A 16,682-nucleotide genomic window follows, 5' to 3' on the forward strand; every position below is an offset into this window, starting at 1 on the left:
AATATCTTCTATGGAGTTCAATAAGGAACAAAGATTCATCTAATATTGGGATATTATGACTTTATTATTGTTATCGTCGATCTCTTTATCTTAATGTTTTCTTTAAAGCTCATTAATCCAACGAAAGACATCTAATCAATCATCCTTATCCAATGGAATCGCAACAATCATCACATAAAAGTCATCAATCTCTTCTAATCTCCAAAACTTGGGTTATTAATAGCTTATTAAGCATCCAAAGCATGCAGCCAAAGAGAACACAAACTACAGAACAAAACGAGTAGAGCAGTCAACAATGAGCTGACATGCTTCCCCCCACAGCGAGAGGAGATTGAAGGAACCATCTACCGCTACTACTGCTTGGGGTTGCTGCCACCCATTCCCATGGCGTTCTTCATGGTGTCGGTGGCCCCCTGCGCCATGCTCTTAATTTGATCGCCGGTCTGCTGCATGAGTCCCCCGGCTTGCTCCGTCGTCTCCTGGCACTTCTGCATCATCTCATCCTTCTTCACCTTCATCATCCCATCCCATCCACGGAACACAAACTCAAACCATCATTTCTCATCAAATCTTATTCAAAACGTATTAACGTCGATAGTTCCATCGAAGAACTTTGCTGTGACGAACCTGAGCATGGCCTGCAGCTTGCCCTGCCTTGAACGTCAGGTTTTGTTGATCCGCCATTTCTCCCTTCTTATGGAGCTTTCTTGGACGTGAGTCGGAGTAAGAACAGTGCGGTTGATGGCGGAAGCTAATGGTGCCCAAGGTCTTTATAGGCGGCGGAGCTCCGCATCCGGCGGCACACACGTTGCAGGCCGAAGGCGTTGCATGACTCGGTCTGATGGGCAAAGCATTCGGCGTTTGACGGGGGATGTGTTGCAGAATGGATCGATATGAACCAATAAAGGGGTCAAATTGCCATCGCCATTGCTTTTGTGCTGACATTTAGAATGACAAGACTTTTTATCAAGAAAAAATTATATCGTTCGATCTTTCTTTATAAATGGATCTAATATATTAATATTTTAAATATAAATATGTCAGATGAGATTTCAGATCTTCAATATTTGATAATAAGTAGATCTGATACGATTAATATTTAAGTATCTTGTAAAAAAATATTATATTAGAATAAAAAACCACTGATTCAAAGAGAAATCATTAATCCAAAATTTTAAATAAGCCTTAATTTTCTCAAAAAAACGTGATTGATTTAGGCGATACAAAGTGGTACATACATCGTCTTGTGGCACGGCATAATAAGTATCATCACCAATCTGATGGTCGGGGAGCTTTAATAAGCACATCTTAATTCAGCTAATTCAGTGCAAAATGGCAGTGAAGTACAATTCAAGAGTTCATTTCCAACATTACATTAAAAGAACAACTCAAAAATTTGAGTATCGTAAACACATACAGAACATTAGATAATTTATCACCATACAAAAGAATCGTTAGCATTAGTGTTCGGCTGCTGGAGAAATCACACCATTCCGTTCCGCATTTACTCGTAATGATATTGCTTAGATTGCAAATGTAGATCAGGCCTCCACCACTGGTGTAGACCATGAGCGATTTTGAAGTCAGGGGAAGGGCTCAAATTTTTTGTCAGATTCGCTGAAGGAAGAAGATGCAAGGGGTCGGAGTCCTTTCCGAGCGCACGTAAGAATAGACCCCCTATGGAGTTTTGCGTTGCTAGCCTCTCGATGCCTCCAACTCCAAGCTTCTCCATAAAGTTCCGGTGTTCAAAATATCCAATGTACTCAGAACAGATAAAATCACACGGATTGATGAAAAGACGAGGCACCCATGACGATAACATGGCAAAGGAATCATCCGGTGTAGATCTCTCTTGATGGTCTTTCAAGGCAAAACTAAGTCCAGCTGTGATAAAGCTGCTTGCGATGCGAATTCCCTGCTTTACATTTGTGTCCTTGATCCTCTCGATTGGAGCAGAGACAAATGGTGGATTGAAGAGAAAGGTCTCAATAAGTATTCCCATCTTGGCCATGTTCTTGCCTGCTAGTGTCGCAATGGCTGCCCCTAAAGAATGCCCAGCAAGCCATACATTTGAACTTTTTGCAGCTGATACTATATTTTGAACAGCTCGCATCGCAATCGCAAACCGGGGAGTAAGGTGGAGACCATTTTGAATGATATTGATGTCCAATAATCCATCTTGGGCCAAGGATTCTTTACTTGGTATTGTACCTCTGAAAGCAACGACAAATTTTGGGGCATCCTGAACTGAAGAATCTTTGGAAGAAGCAGGTTTAAATTCATAAATTGCTCCAAAGATTGAAGAATCGGCATCATCGACAAGATTACTGGACAGTTCAAATTGAAAGAACTCCCACCAAGGAGGTGCAAAAGCTTCTTGGCCCTTGCGGTTATGTTGTCGATCCAGCTCTGATACGTATGCACCCTGAACTAAACATGCAGCAACTGACCGCCGGTGATGTGAGCATTTCCTTTTAAACATAGTTCAATAGAAAATACTTAAGTTATCATGACATGAAAGCAAAACAAAGAAATAAACTTCATCAACGAAAAAGATATGCATGCTTGTATATAGTCCAAGCATTCTAAGCATAATATGAAGAACATCATTGTTCAGACACCTGAAACTATATAGACATCTCTAGCAGAGAATAATAGGTGCAGGTTTACAAATAAAAGTAATTCTAGAATACAAATTATGGATTAGGACAAATCTCACATATCACCACAAATAGACATAATCATGATATCGAGGAACAACTTTTTTAGAGAAAACCAATGGATATGATTGTGTCCGACATATGTCTGGTACTATTTAGCATAGCAACCTGAACATTATGACAACATGCAGATGCTGCACGTTTGCTACGGAAATCTCGATATCATGACCTGGATATGAACCATTATGACATGTATTTAAGCAATACAAAACCAAAATTTTTAATCAAAGAAACCAGGCAAGAGAAACTCCCACATGCAATCAATGAAAAGACAATTCGACAGAGAAAAACACAAGGGTTTATCTATCCCTCATGATGATGAAGACAAAATAGACCAGTTATGTCATCTCTGAAGATCCTGAAAAGGTCATCTTTCCATACTATTAAGCAAACATTAATAAAACAAATACACATATAAAATTTCAAATATTAGTTTATCTAAAATTTGAGAAATTAACATGCACTCTCTTCCAACAATGCATCTAAGCATTAGTATGAAAACAATACAGGACTACTCGTGTTGCGAATATAATAATCAAACATTTTCCTTCTCAAATATCCAAAACATTGGCACTTCCAAAATATAATTTTAATAGTGAAATGTTAAAGATTCTACATACCAGTTTACAGAAGTAATATGCAATGGTCCTGAGATGTCAAATACATCTTTTTCTGAGGCCATTATATAGTATCTTGTCTACTAGTTCCTTGGTAACTTGAAAAGAACTGCACCAAGAAACGGGAAAGGATACAAGCACTTAGTTAATCAAAGATCGTAATCTAGTTTCATAAACAACTGTTAATAACTGCCCCTTCTGCTTAATAAATTAGTGGTCTGAAAAACATATGAAGAAAAGGTTATAGGACTTGGAAGCTGATGTGCGCAATTGAGCTTAACAGAATTCGAGCTCAAGTTGTATTTTGTTCATTTCTATGGTAGTAGTAGATACCACTTGGATAATATTACCAACAATATTAACATTTCCTTTGATGCATAAAAAAGATGTAATTATTAAGGAACAAAGCTACAGCATTTCCAAGATCTTAAGCTTCAATAATTAAATATACTACGAATAATTAGTTGGCGACAAAAGATTAAAAACTATGTTTTGACTTGTTCAATTATTTATTTACTAGATTTTCTTGTAAGATCCCAAGTTATGTGCTTAATGCGCAAACATATAACCGACGTATACGAAGAACATAAGATTCGACCTAATTGCAGAGAGAAGCACAACCGATCAACAAGGCAATCAAATCGAATGGCTCAAAGACGTTCGAAACCGTACCAAGAGCCAATCGTCAGATTCAATTCGTTACTCCCCCTATGATACGCCTGCAATTTCAACATAATCAGACGAACGAGGATCTAAACCCTAAGCATCGACTATTCCAAGCAGAGATTAGGACAAATCACCAATGAGAAGAAGAGGAGAGGGTAAAAGGACGAGATCGAACCTTTTCTTTGACGTGACGGGAAGAACAAACCTAATGAGGACGAGAGGTGGAGGGCTTGGAAGAGACGTGCGCAGGTGGTAGGCGCTCGCTCCTCCCGCTGCGAATGGCATGGATCCAAAATGGAAAGGTATGTATATATATATATATATATATATATATATATATAGTTATAGTTATAGTTATAGTTATAGTTGATGTCATATATTAAAAAATTACTTAAAATTTTATATTTACCCTTATAATTTAATTATTTTTTATAATTCTTTGAATTGATTCATGTCAACCCTATGCTCCTCCTCCAATTTTTTTCCTCCTTTTTCTCATCTTAATAATATTTTTCTAATTATTTAATTTTAGGGAGCCATATGCCAACATATGATCCAAATTTATCTTTCATTTTTTTTCTAAAAAAAACCATATCAAGAATATCCTAACATGGGCATTAAAGGGGTCATATTTTATTGCAGGGGAAAACGTCTTAGCTCATTTTCATTGACTTCAAGACTCACATGGATCCTCATTTTTTGAGATATTTTAATTATATATGAAAAGAAAATTTTTTAGAAAAATTTGAGAAACACTATATAGAGAAAATAGATGGAACTTTTCTTCCACTCATCTATATATTATGGAAATAGATGTCTAGTTAGTTCAAGAATGTCCTATCTCTTATGTTTCTCTATTAGAAGAAGATTGCTTCTTATAAAAATTAATAGATTTATATTTCTTATTAAGAAAAAAAAGAACTTTTTCTCTCTCAAACGTCACAAGCATACTTCACACCCTACTAACACAATAATGTTTATACATGGCATATGATAGTATGTCGATAGTGTTGAATTTTTTTTTTATGCATTTCTCTTCATTCTAATAGATCTATTTTTATTCCATGTCAAAAATTCATTAACGGTGAGTCTAAGTTAATCTAGTTAAAATTAAAATATGTCAAGTCAGATATTAATTCAATCCAAAAACTTAAGATCGTAAGTTATGAACTAAATATATATTTAATTCAACTCTTTTAATCCTTAACCATATGAGACTATCATTTAATCTCGTATATCTGAATATTTTTAACACCTATATATCTTAATCTCTCCTTGCCTTCATCCTCCAATTTCTTTTCCCAACGGATAGCTCAAGATCTACAGTGATTGATTTTGTTTTCAATTATTCTCCCAATTTGTTAGCTAGGGTGGAATCTGTGTTCTATTTCTAGTTTCTATTTTCTTTGTTCTATGTGATGGAGCTAGTTTTCTTGTTTCTTGATCTCATCTCGAGTAGAAGCAAGAAGAAAAATCTTCGAAATCAATAGATCATCTAATATCGTCCTATCTCTCATCTTAATTTTAAAAATTTATTTATAAAAAAATATTATATTTTTTTAGCTTTGGGATATGAACTCAATTTTTAAGCTATAAGACTTATCTTAAGTGCAAAATCAATTTGGATTAAAGTATATGTATAGTAATTATCAACTCTCTTCTCAATTTGCTTGTAAGACTTTTTGAAACTAAGAATTTATGAGAAAGTCTCTACTGAGACATCATGGTTGATCAGTATATTATTCCACAAAGTGATAAAATATAGTAAAAAATATTCTAATTTTAAAAATTAAGTTATTAATATAAAATGGTGGGATGAAAATTCAAAGACTTAGTTAGTTAATTTAAGATGATAATTATTCTTATTTATCTTTTTTAATATATAAAAAAAGTAATGGATGAATTTTCTAGAAAATATCCTCTTTTTATGTATTTCTCATATAATACCCATCCTTTTATGCTTCTCAACAAACACTATATAAATATTAAAAAAATTATAATCGACATCGATCTTTTATCTCTTATATCATCGTTTATAAAAAAATTAAAAAATTATATCTGTAAGCTTCTAATTTGTTTTGACTGAGGCTAAGAGTCATTATAGTGATTTACATTATTTTTTTATTTTTTATAAATATTTTTTAATGAGGTGTCCAAAACACCATATAACTACTTGAAAACACTCTATAGTTTCTAAAAATATTATAATTGATATTATCGTTGATTCTAAAGTATAAAAAAAATTATATTTGTAAGCTTTTTTTATTACTTTAGTTGAGATTGGGAGTCATTTGGATGATTTATAATATTTTTATGTTTTTTATATTATTTTAATAACACTTGGATAGTCGACGTTATGACAAATATATATATATATATATATATATATATATATATATGATAGTTTTTGGAGGGATATCTTTAGAATATTAAAAATAATAGGTGATTGATTGAGAAAAAAAATCATTTAGAAAATAAGAAAAATAATATTTACTGGAAAAATTGCCCAAAAGTAAATATAGAATCAATTTTATATCTTCCCCGTAGCATATTTTAATGTGACAGTACGGTTTTTACAGCTGTTTATTTCTGCTTGATGGGAAGCACGCACGCGCGCTTTGTTTCTGCCTGTTCGTTCAGATTTCGATTCCTCCGCTGCTGTGAATGCTATTGTCCGGCGGGTTGATGGATACCCACAGCAGCGACAGGGTGATGGCGACGATGCCGGACCAGACCCAGATGATGGTGGGCGTCCTCCCTCTCCTCCCCATCAGCCCCTTGGCGAAGGGGTACATGTGCACCAGCACCCAGAAGCTGAAGAAGAACCCACCCAGCAGCTTGCTCCACTGCGGGATCTCGCTGTACACTGTCCTCGATAACCCGATCGCCATGGCCACCAGGTTGACGATGATGATGGTGAGTGGCGGGATGAAGAGGCTGGTCCACTTGATCACGTACAGGTCGGCGTAGATGTCGTCCTCGTCGTCGTTGGCCGACTTGGAGGTGAGCGTGAAGGAGATCTCGATGCCGGCGATGACCTTCAGCAGGCCCTGGACCACGGCGGCGAGGTGGGCGCTGGTGCCGCCCACCACCCAGAACTGCTCGTTGCGCCACCACTCCTCCAGGCCGATCCCCGACCACTTGACCTCGAGGAGGGACAGGAGGGTGAGGGTGATGGTGATCAGGAGGAGGTAAACAAGGAAGGTGACGTTGAGGGTCTGCACGATGAAGCTGCCGCTGAAGAGGGAGAGCGCCGGGAGGAAGCAGTAGGTGACGAGGAAGATGGAGGTGAAGGGGTAGACGCCGACGTTGAGATAGGCGATGCGTTGCAGGAATTTGAGGCGGGTTGTGGCGAGGAGGGCGTTGTTGCGGGAGAAGAAGATCTCCACGGAGCCGGTGGCCCATCGCAGCACCTGGTGCAGCCGGTCCGTCAGGTTGATGGGCGCCGTCCCACGGAAGGCGTCCCGCTTCGTGATGCAGTACACTGACCGCCACCCCCGGTTGTGCATCCGGTACCCCGTCACCACGTCCTCCGTAACCGACCCGTAGATCCACCCCACCCTCTGCCCCCACTCCGTGTTGTCCTCGTACCTTTTGCCAAGCCCAACCAAATGTTCGATGAAATGTTTCCAAGAAGACGGCAGCTTGTTTAAAAGAAGCGGTGAGGTTGTGGAAATGGACTTGGGATTTAGACAAACACGGACCAGCATGAGATAACGGAGACGGCCTCCGCGACTGTGGGCGCGTCGAGGGGCGTGCGGGGCACGAGCAGTGCGCCCGGCGGGCGGCCGTTCTTGATCCCCGGGTGGTCGGCCAGGGGGCGACCCTGGTACTCGGCCACCGCGATGGAGTTGCCGAACATAGTGGAGTTGCCGAACTTCACGGGCGCGCAGAGGTCCGGGTCCATGTCGAGCGAGGGACCGGAGGGGTCGTCCGCGTCCATGCTGGTCGCCACCCGCGGTGGCGGGGCCGGACGCTTGTTCTGGCCATAGAGACCCAAGTACTCGTTGGCGCGCGGAGGGGGAAATCCGTAGAGCGCGTAGCGGCGGAAAAGGCAGCCGGTGCCGACGTACATGGGTCCCTGGAGCCCGTCGAGGGCTCGCATGTTTCCGTCGAAGAAGACCGTGTTGTGGTTGGCGTAGCGGTCGGAGGGGTCGATGCCCTCGAACCGCTGCGGGAACTGCACGTAGCAGACGCGGTCGCCGCCGCGGTCCATCATGTAGCACATGCCCTCCCGGATGGCCATGCAGTTGTAGATGTAGTGGTCGCAGTCGAAGTTGAGGATGAAGGCCCCATTGGAGAGGATGGCGGAGGCACGCACCAGGGCGTTCATGGCGCCCGCCTTCTTGTTGTGGTCGTACCCGGGGCGCTTCTCCCGGGACACGTACACGAACATGGGGAGGCGGGTGTCGATGCCGGTGAAGTCCAGGTAGGGGTGGTCGCCGGGCGCGCCGTAGAGGGGGTCGTGGTGGGGGGTCTTGATCATCACCTGGACGATCCCGGCATGGTCGCCCTTGGAGTGGTCCGGCGACGGCACCTTCCAGGTGCCCGGCCAGTGGGTAGCGTCCGCCATCCAGGTGGCTGTGACGGCGGGCTTGGTTTCAGCGCCCGAGGATGCCGCGTTCGCCTCGCTGCCGCCGCTCCTCTCGCGGGCGAGCTTGCGTTCGCGGGCGTCGAGGGCGTCGGAGCGGCGGCGGATTGTGTCGGGGAGGCCGTTGATGCGGACCTTGAACTCATCGTACTCGCGTTTGATCCAGCGGCGGTCCTTGACGAAGTCGGGGAGCTTCTTGTTCTTTGTAGGGTCGCGCTTGATGGCGAAGTAGCTGTCCGGGTTGCGTGGCTCGATGTTGTGCTTGCGGCAGAAGGGTACCCAGACGCGGGCGAAGGCGGCGGTCTCGGACATGGCCTCGAAGGTGAGCAGGGCGGCGCCATCGTCGGAGATGTAGAGGGAGAGCTTCTCCACGGGGTACTCGGTGGCGAGGATGGAAAGGATGGTGTTGGCAGTGACGAGGGGCGGCTCCTTCTCGGGGTCAGCGGTGGAGATGAAGACGTCGAGGCCCGGGAGGTCGGAGTGGCCGAGAGGGTTGGAGGGGGACGCCGTCTCGAACTTCTCGCGGAGGGCGACGAGGTCGGCCGCGCGGTTGATGGGGTTGAGCTTGGGCAGTTGGTCCAGGATCCAGGAGAAGGCAAACCAGATCTCGCAGACGATGGACAATCCCCACAGCCACGGGGCGTCCGCGTTGGGGTTGCGCACGCGCCATGACAGGAAGAGGGACAAGAACACCAGCCGGAGCACCACCAGGACCCTGCACGCGTGCATGCCGCCATATATATATATATATATATATACATATATATAAATGCTGTAAATATTGTTAGTTTGTTTTTAGATATTTTAATTTTATACATTTCCTTAAATCAAGTAAATTAATCTTCATCACGATCGACAGTTGCCAAAGTCAATGGCGTATGTGAAGATTATTATATTAAATATTTTAAAGTATATACATTATGCTATTAATTGTAATTCGTGCTGCCTTGTTACCTGTAGGGGCTGAGGATGCCGGGCGGAACCTTCATCTTCCTCGTAAGCGGCTTCCATGGCTTCTCCAAGAAATCCGATATGTTAATGGGCTCGCCATCCTCGTCGAACTCGACCTCGTCCTTCGACGAGAAGGCATTTCCGATCCCGTACGTCCCCTTCGTCTCGAACAGCCACCTGTTGTGATCGAAATCCCCCGTCTGGCTCCTCATCAACATCGACTTCATCACCGACATCCTCCGGTCCAGCTTCCCCGCCCCATGTCCTCCTCCTCTTCCTCCGTCGCCCTCCTCCCCTACGCCTCTGCGTCGTCGGCCCGAGCCCTTCGCGGCGCCACCGAAGGGCGACGGGAGGTCGTCGGGCTTGGAGCCAGGGGCGGCGGCTTTGGGTTGGTTGTCCGGGGTTGGGGGCATCATCACGGTGTAATTGATGTAGTCATTGTGTCCCCCGGAGGAGGTGGAGGTGAACTCGCCGGAGACGCCCAGGTCCATGTCGTCGTCGCGGGAGAGGCTGACGATGCGCCCGCTCGACGTGCGCCGCGCGTACTTGATTGGCGTCGACGACATGGTGCCCCTTCCTCCTCTCTCCCTATCGAGGATGCATCGCTTCCCTCTGCTTCCCCCCTCTCTCTGAGGGGAGCAATCTTTTCGTTTGGGTGGTGCGAGGGAAACGCGAGCAATTCCTCCATTGCTTCACGGCCAAGATGAAATAGCGGGATGACAACCGATCGTCTATGAGAACGACAGAGTAAAGGCCTTCAAAATACGTAAAACGTTGATGATGATGATGATCATCATCCTAAGGTTGGAATATCACCGTAGTAGGAGTAGTTGTTATGATGTGTTTTTCTTGTGATATGATCCAAATCATCGAAGTCGTTGCATCATGATAGGAAGAATAAACCCACGCTTACATCAGTCATACAGGTAGACAACCAGCAAGGATGCTACGACCAAACACCCTAACATAAAAGTGCCCTAATTTAGACCCTCAGAAGCCTTCGTCCTCCCTAGGAAGAGGAACATGGGTGCTGACAATGAACAGGTGCTCGTAGACGAGTCCAGCTAGTCCACCGCCGGCGAGCGGTCCGACCCAGTAGATCCAATGGTCGGTCCAGTTCCAGGCTGCCAACGCCGGGCCGAACGACCTCGCCGGATTCATTGACGCGCCCGAGAACGGGCCGCCGGCGAGGATGTTAGCGCCCACCACAAGCCCCACCAGTAGCGGCCCAAGCCCCGCGATGATGCCCTTCTTCGGATCCACCATGGTGGCATAGACGGAGAAGAGCAGGGAGAAGGTGAGCACTATCTCCATGATCACTCCTTGTAGGGCACCCATCCCAGCAGCCAGAGTGTGCACCGGAGTATCCTGTGCTCATCAACATGTGTTACATGTAGATCAAGAAAACAAGTTTAAAGTCCAAGAAATTAACTTTTGTGCTAATTAGCGTTCATGCCAAATGAATCTTATTCCCCCCTTCTTTAAGATATATAATGTGCCTCAGGTAGCATAGGGCTAATTGTCTAAACCTAATCATGATCCTTGACAGAGCTTATGGCAGATCCATGATGGTTGTTCTCAAAGGTCAAAATGGTGCAGAAAGATAGGGTAAAGAGAGAGAGAGAGAGGAGGTACAATAATGTCATTCATATAAGTGGAAACCAATAAAGTTTCCATGAATTGGGCAAAGTTTTGGATGCACATGAGAACAGTATTTTAGTCACGTCTACTTTTATTTTGAGAACACAAGAGAACCCGTGACAAATTTCTTTTGGTGTTGTAGTATGATCGCCAATAATGAACAGGCTTTGACCAGTTATGTAGAAGCGTACCAGTCCACCGGTGAGGTATTTGAGGAGAAGGCAGGCCAGGGTGGAACCCAGCAGCTGGGCCACCACGTACAGCAGCGACCGGACGACGGTGACGTGCCCCCCCACGGCCAGCCCCAGCGTCACCGCCGGGTTCAGGTGGCCGCCGGAGATGTGGAGTCCCGCCGAGATCATCACCGCCACCACCAGCGCGTGAGCCACCGCCACCGCCGTCAGCCCCATGATGGAGTCCCCGCCCACCATCTTCTCTGTCACATCCATGCATACGCTTCCGTGAGGACCAACACGATCTTAAAGAAAAGAAGAAGAAGGAGCTCGCGTTTCCGTACCCGCGGCCATGGCGGCGCCGACCCCAGCGAAGACGAAGAGAAAGGTGAGGACCACCTCGGCTAGCACAGCGCGGATGCAGCCGGGCTCGGCCGCCTCGTGGTGGTTCCCGAGCGCGATCTTGGCCATGTTTGGGACCCGAGACTAGTAGCCTTTCGGTGAGTTCCTACCTTCTCGTTTCCTTTGCCTCTCAGTGCTGCTGCATTATATAGGCACAGGGGGAGAGAGAGAGAGAGTACGTATTAATGATCATTAATTGCAGTTGCAGTAAGTAAGAATAGAGCCAGCAGTGTCTGTCGAGTTCACGAATGCTGGTTTCGGTTTCATTTTCTTTTGGGTTTTAAGTCAAATTATTTCTTAATTAATTATAAGAGGATCCTTGAAAAACTAATATCAAACACTTAATTATTAACAACTAAATTATGAGTTCGGAAAATGTCTCCATTCGTTTGTTCAGCAATAGGAAAGGCAGCTACAAGACAATAGTGCTTACCCTAATACAGAACCAGTATGGGTGTGTATTGTGAGCCTCCTCGTCACTCTCAGCCAATCCCTGGAGACGACGACTTCCGGTGGATGTCATTTTCTGATAGCATGATTGAGTGTGCACACTCTGTAGGTGGTGGACTTCGCCTTTTGGCCTTCTTCGACACTCAATCATGTTCTCCGACACTCAGCGGTGGAGCTTTCTGGTCACGGAGATGGCGGTCTTCGCTTCACGACAGCGAAGCCATCATGTGCGAGAGCAATCAGTCGCCTTTAATTATTCCTCGATAGATGACGAAGACAGCTCAATGGTGATGTGGCATGCATGGTGATATGGGTAAAAACAGAGCTGACGTAACACACCGGATCTGACATAACACACCATGACATCTGTCACCCATGGGCGACACGGCACCCCAGGGGACGAGTATTAACATCCACACAACGTGCACCCTCGCTCATCGTACCCGGACGGTCTCATCGTCTGACCCCCGCGACCGATCAAGACAGAAGAAGGCGTCGATCGAGGAAGCGAGCAATAATGCCGACTTGATGTGCGCCAGCGTCACCAGCCCTCGGCCAACGAACTTCAGCATTTGACTCCATGCGCCCGACCGAGGCAAAGGAGCGCATCGACCGAGGCGTGCCCATACCCTGCGGTAGCCGGGTTCACCACGCAACCCCAGTGCCCTGCAAACTGCCACATCGGGTAACATCAGACTCATCTACAAATACCCCGGAGTCCTAGACGAAAAAGGTAGGTTCGACTACCCAACAAAAGACCCTCTTTGTTTCACGGACTGGGTCCAAAAACTCCTCTCCGAGGAACTGACTTGATCGTCGGAGGGGTCGGGCCGAACCGCCGACCCGACCTGTGTGCAGGTATTCGACCGAAGCAGACCCGGCGTCGCGGACCTTTCCAGCCAAGTCCCTCGCAATCGGCCGCCACAAGATCTCGAGGGGGAACGCGCCTGATCCCCGCCATTCGGACCCCTGAACCAGTCGTGCAGACCCCCAGGTCACGGCTAAAAAAGTTACTTACCATAACAGATTGGCGCTAGAATGAGGGCCGTCCGAATGTCAAGCGGTCAGCAAACCCACCTGGGCGAACCCTCAGCCGCCGGGCTTCCCACTCCGCGGGAATACCCCTCGCATAATGAACCCCGTGACGAGCGCCCCTCAACAGTATCTGAACGCTACTTGCAATTATTCAATGACCCAGGCTTGTCACCTCCCGACGGCGCCCCCGTCGGCCCGTCACCGGTGCCGCCCGAGGCCTTTCACGACCTCGCCCAACAAGTCCGAGCTCTCACAAGCATGGTGCAAACCATCATCCCAATCGTCTCCCAATGGGCCCCGCCGCACGCGGCCCGTCCTTCGCAGCAACAGGAAACCCACAACCGGATTCACGCACCGATTCCCGAGCCCCCCACGTCGCCTCAAAACCCGGTGGCCCATCCCGGAAGTCGAGAGACAGAAAGCACCGTGGGCCTTCCCGAGCCCGAAGCTCCATCCGCTGACTCGACCAATGCCTTGCGAGCCCAGTTGCGCCTCGTCAGTCAGCGACTCGACGAAGTACAACAAGAGGTGTGTATGTCAAAGGGAGAGTTCAGGGCAGACGCACGACAAGGATCCTCGTTCATCCCCGAGATCCAAGATCAAACGATCCCCCCGCACTTCCGCCTTCCCTCGCTAGATGCGTATGATGGCGCCGCTGACCCAGCTGACCACGTGGTCGCTTTCCACGCCCAGATGGTGCTATACGGGACTTCAGACGCCTTGATGTGCAAGGCGTTCCCGACAACACTGCGAGGGTCGGCCCGCGCGTGGTACGGCAGCCTGAAAGCCGGGACCGTCGCCTCCTTCGACCAACTTGCCCGAGACTTCGAGCTCAGCTTCCTGACCTACGCTCGGCCAAAGCCGTCCATGACATTGCTCTTAGGGCTCCGCCAGAAGGAGGACGAGCCCCTATCCCATTTTGTAAACCGTTATACGACCCAAATTCGGGGACTATCGGACGCTCACCCTTCTCTGTTGATGCAGGCATTCATGACAGGCCTGCGTCCTTCCAGGTTCTTATGGTCTCTCCTAGAGCGGCCCCCCGCCGTGGTCCCCGAGATACTCCAACGCGCCAGCCAGTTCATCGCCGCGGAGGCATGGATGTCCGGGAAGCAAGAGGAGCGCAAAAAAGTCAAGTCGGAGCCGCCCCGACAGCAGCAACCCGCCGCATTCCGGCGCAAGCTGGATAGGTCCGACCTAGGGCCTCCCCTTCCCGCCTTAAGTTCGTCCCGGACAGAAATATTTCTCCATGAGAAGAGTAAGGGACTACTCAAGAATCCTCACCCGATGAAGAACCCGAGAGAGCTCGCGGACCGCTCAAAATATTGTCGTTTCCATCGGCAGCACGGACACGACACCGAACAGTGCCATGAACTAAAGAGACAAATTGAAGAGCTCATTCAAAGGGGGCATCTCGGCCAGTACCTCCGGCCAGACGGACACCTCTCACCACGTCCCGAAGGCCCCGTCGAGCGTCACATCAATGTGATAACTGGCGGTCCGGCATCAGGGGGGGGGCTCCGTGTCGGGAAGAAAGGCGTACGCCCGAGCCGCCTCGGACGAAGCCCTCGGACACGGGCCCGAGCCCGAGATTACCTTCCCGACCGGAATATCCGAGCAAACTGAGCACGACGACGCTCTCGTAATATCGGCCAGGATAGCCAACGCACAGGTATGAAGGATCATGGTCGACACGGGGAGCTCGGCCGACATACTTTACTTCGACGCCTTCCAGAAGCTCGGCCTGGCCAGAGAGAGCATGAAGCCGATGTGCTAACCTACCCCTAACCTTAGGGGTCCCGCCAAAGTCGAAGACGGTAATGACCACATTTCTGGTGGTCGACCTTCCCACCGCCTACAACGCCATACTCGGCCGGCCAACCCTCAACAGGGTTAGGGCCATCGTCTCGACCTACTACCAAACCATCAAGTTCCCGACTCGCGCTGGAGTCGGGGAAGTTATGGGAAGCCCCCGAGAGTCCAGACGGTGCTACCTGGCCTCCGTTTCCTTGCACAAGAAGGTCAGGATCGAGCCACCACCGGAAGACCCCCGGGAAACGAAAAAGCCGACCCCTCACCCTGAGCCAAGGGGGTCCACGATCGACATACCGCTGCAAGAAGCTCGGCCGGACCAGACGGTCAGGATCGGTTCGGAACTACCCGAGCGGGAGCAGAAGCAACTCATCAGTCTCCTACGGGAGAACACCGACATCTTCGCCTGGTCTCCATCTGACATGGCGGGTGTCGATCCAAGGATCGCACAGCACCATCTCAGCATCCCACCTGATGCTCCCCCGGTGAAGCAGAAGCCCAGGCGGCAGGCCCCTGAACGGCAACGCGCCATATGAGAAGAGGTGGCCCGGCTTTTAACGGCCGACTTCATAGAAGAAGCAAAATACCCCCAATGGCTATCCAATGTAGTGCTCGTAAAAAAACATAATGGAAGCTGGAGGCGTTGACTACACCAGTTTCAACAATGCATGCCCGAAAGACTGCTACCCCCTCCCAAGGATCGACCAGCCGGTTGACGCAACAGCCGGACACGCACGCCTCTCTTTTATGGACGCCTATTCAGGATACAACCAAATCAGGATGGCGCCCGAAGACGAAAAGCACACGGCCTTCCTCACCGACCAAGGCGTGTACTTCTACAAGGTCATGCCATTCGGGCTGAAGAACGCTGGAGCCACATATCAGAGAACGGTGAATAAGATGTTCGCCCATTAGATCGGGAGAAACATGGAAGTCTACGTGGACGACATGATTGTAAAAAGTCAGGAGGCAGGAGCTCACCTTGCCGACTTGACCGAGGCATTCACCACGCTGTGCAAATTCGGTATGCGACTAAACCCCACAAAGTGCACATTCGGTGTCACCTCCGGGAAGTTCCTCGGGTTCATCGTTCACGAAAGAGGAATCGACGCCAACCCGGAGAAGATTCAGGCCATCACCGATATGCAGTCACCACGGACGATCAAAGACCTGCAACGGCTTAATGGAAGGCTTGTCACCCTTTCTCGCTTCCTAGCCCGGTCGGGCAATCGTTGCCTCCCCTTCTTCAGGGCGCTCAAGGACCCAAAAAGCTTCCAATGGACGGCAGAGTGCGAGGAGGCCTTCAAGCAAATAAAGCAACACTTGGCCTGCCTCCCCCGGCTCGCCTCTGTATCTCCCGGGGAAAGGCTGGGTCTCTACCTGGCGGCTTCCCCACACGCAGTCAGTTCTGTCCTGATCAAAGAAAGCGCCGGCGAGCAACTTCCGATCTACTATGTCAGCCACGTCCCGAGCGGGCCTGAGGGGCGCTACCCGCCAATAGAAAAGCTCGCGCTTTCCCTAGTCCTGACGGCTAGGAAATTGCGCCCCTACTTCCAGGCCACCCCGTGGAGGTCATCACCGACCAGCTTCTTCGACAGGTTTTATCTAAATTTGATTTTGCAGG

At 48.0% G+C, this 16,682-nt stretch overlaps 3 protein-coding genes across 8 annotated transcripts; all 3 read right to left on the minus strand.

Moving 5' to 3' along the window:
- Window positions 1-1,333: 1,333 nt before the first annotated feature.
- LOC135580768 (GDSL esterase/lipase At4g10955-like) lies at window positions 1,334-4,298 on the minus strand. Of its 6 annotated transcripts, none has more exons than XM_065130650.1 (4): window positions 4,179-4,298; window positions 4,010-4,056; window positions 3,341-3,446; window positions 1,334-2,471 (listed from the first exon to the last, which is right to left on the minus strand). In XM_065130650.1, the coding sequence occupies exons 3-4, from the start codon at window positions 3,400-3,402 to the stop codon at window positions 1,505-1,507; spliced, it is 1,029 nt and encodes a 342-aa protein (XP_064986722.1). In that variant the 5' UTR covers window positions 3,403-3,446; window positions 4,010-4,056; window positions 4,179-4,298; the 3' UTR covers window positions 1,334-1,504. The 6 variants fall into 6 exon arrangements, with proteins under 6 accessions (XP_064986722.1, XP_064986724.1, XP_064986726.1 ...); XM_065130652.1 differs by having other exon boundaries at window positions 3,936-4,056; XM_065130654.1 differs by lacking the exon at window positions 4,010-4,056 and having other exon boundaries at window positions 4,179-4,280.
- Window positions 4,299-6,548: 2,250 nt separating this feature from the next.
- Window positions 6,549-10,355, minus strand: LOC103969930 (cellulose synthase-like protein D5). The gene is made up of 3 exons (XM_065130030.1): window positions 9,549-10,355; window positions 7,708-9,309; window positions 6,549-7,594 (listed from the first exon to the last, which is right to left on the minus strand). Exons 1-3 carry the CDS (start codon window positions 10,109-10,111, stop codon window positions 6,640-6,642), a joined length of 3,120 nt encoding a protein of 1,039 aa, XP_064986102.1. The 5' UTR covers window positions 10,112-10,355; the 3' UTR covers window positions 6,549-6,639.
- A 47-nt stretch (window positions 10,356-10,402) lies between these two features.
- On the minus strand, window positions 10,403-11,891 carry LOC103969275 (probable aquaporin TIP4-3). Its single transcript, XM_009382770.3, has 3 exons — window positions 11,704-11,891; window positions 11,378-11,622; window positions 10,403-10,913 (listed from the first exon to the last, which is right to left on the minus strand). Exons 1-3 carry the CDS (start codon window positions 11,828-11,830, stop codon window positions 10,536-10,538), a joined length of 750 nt encoding a protein of 249 aa, XP_009381045.2. The 5' UTR covers window positions 11,831-11,891; the 3' UTR covers window positions 10,403-10,535.
- Window positions 11,892-16,682: the final 4,791 nt, after the last annotated feature.

Source organism: Musa acuminata, chromosome BXJ2-10 (assembly GCF_036884655.1).
Source record: "Musa acuminata AAA Group cultivar baxijiao chromosome BXJ2-10, Cavendish_Baxijiao_AAA, whole genome shotgun sequence".
Classification (NCBI taxonomy): Eukaryota; Viridiplantae; Streptophyta; class Magnoliopsida; order Zingiberales; family Musaceae; genus Musa; species Musa acuminata.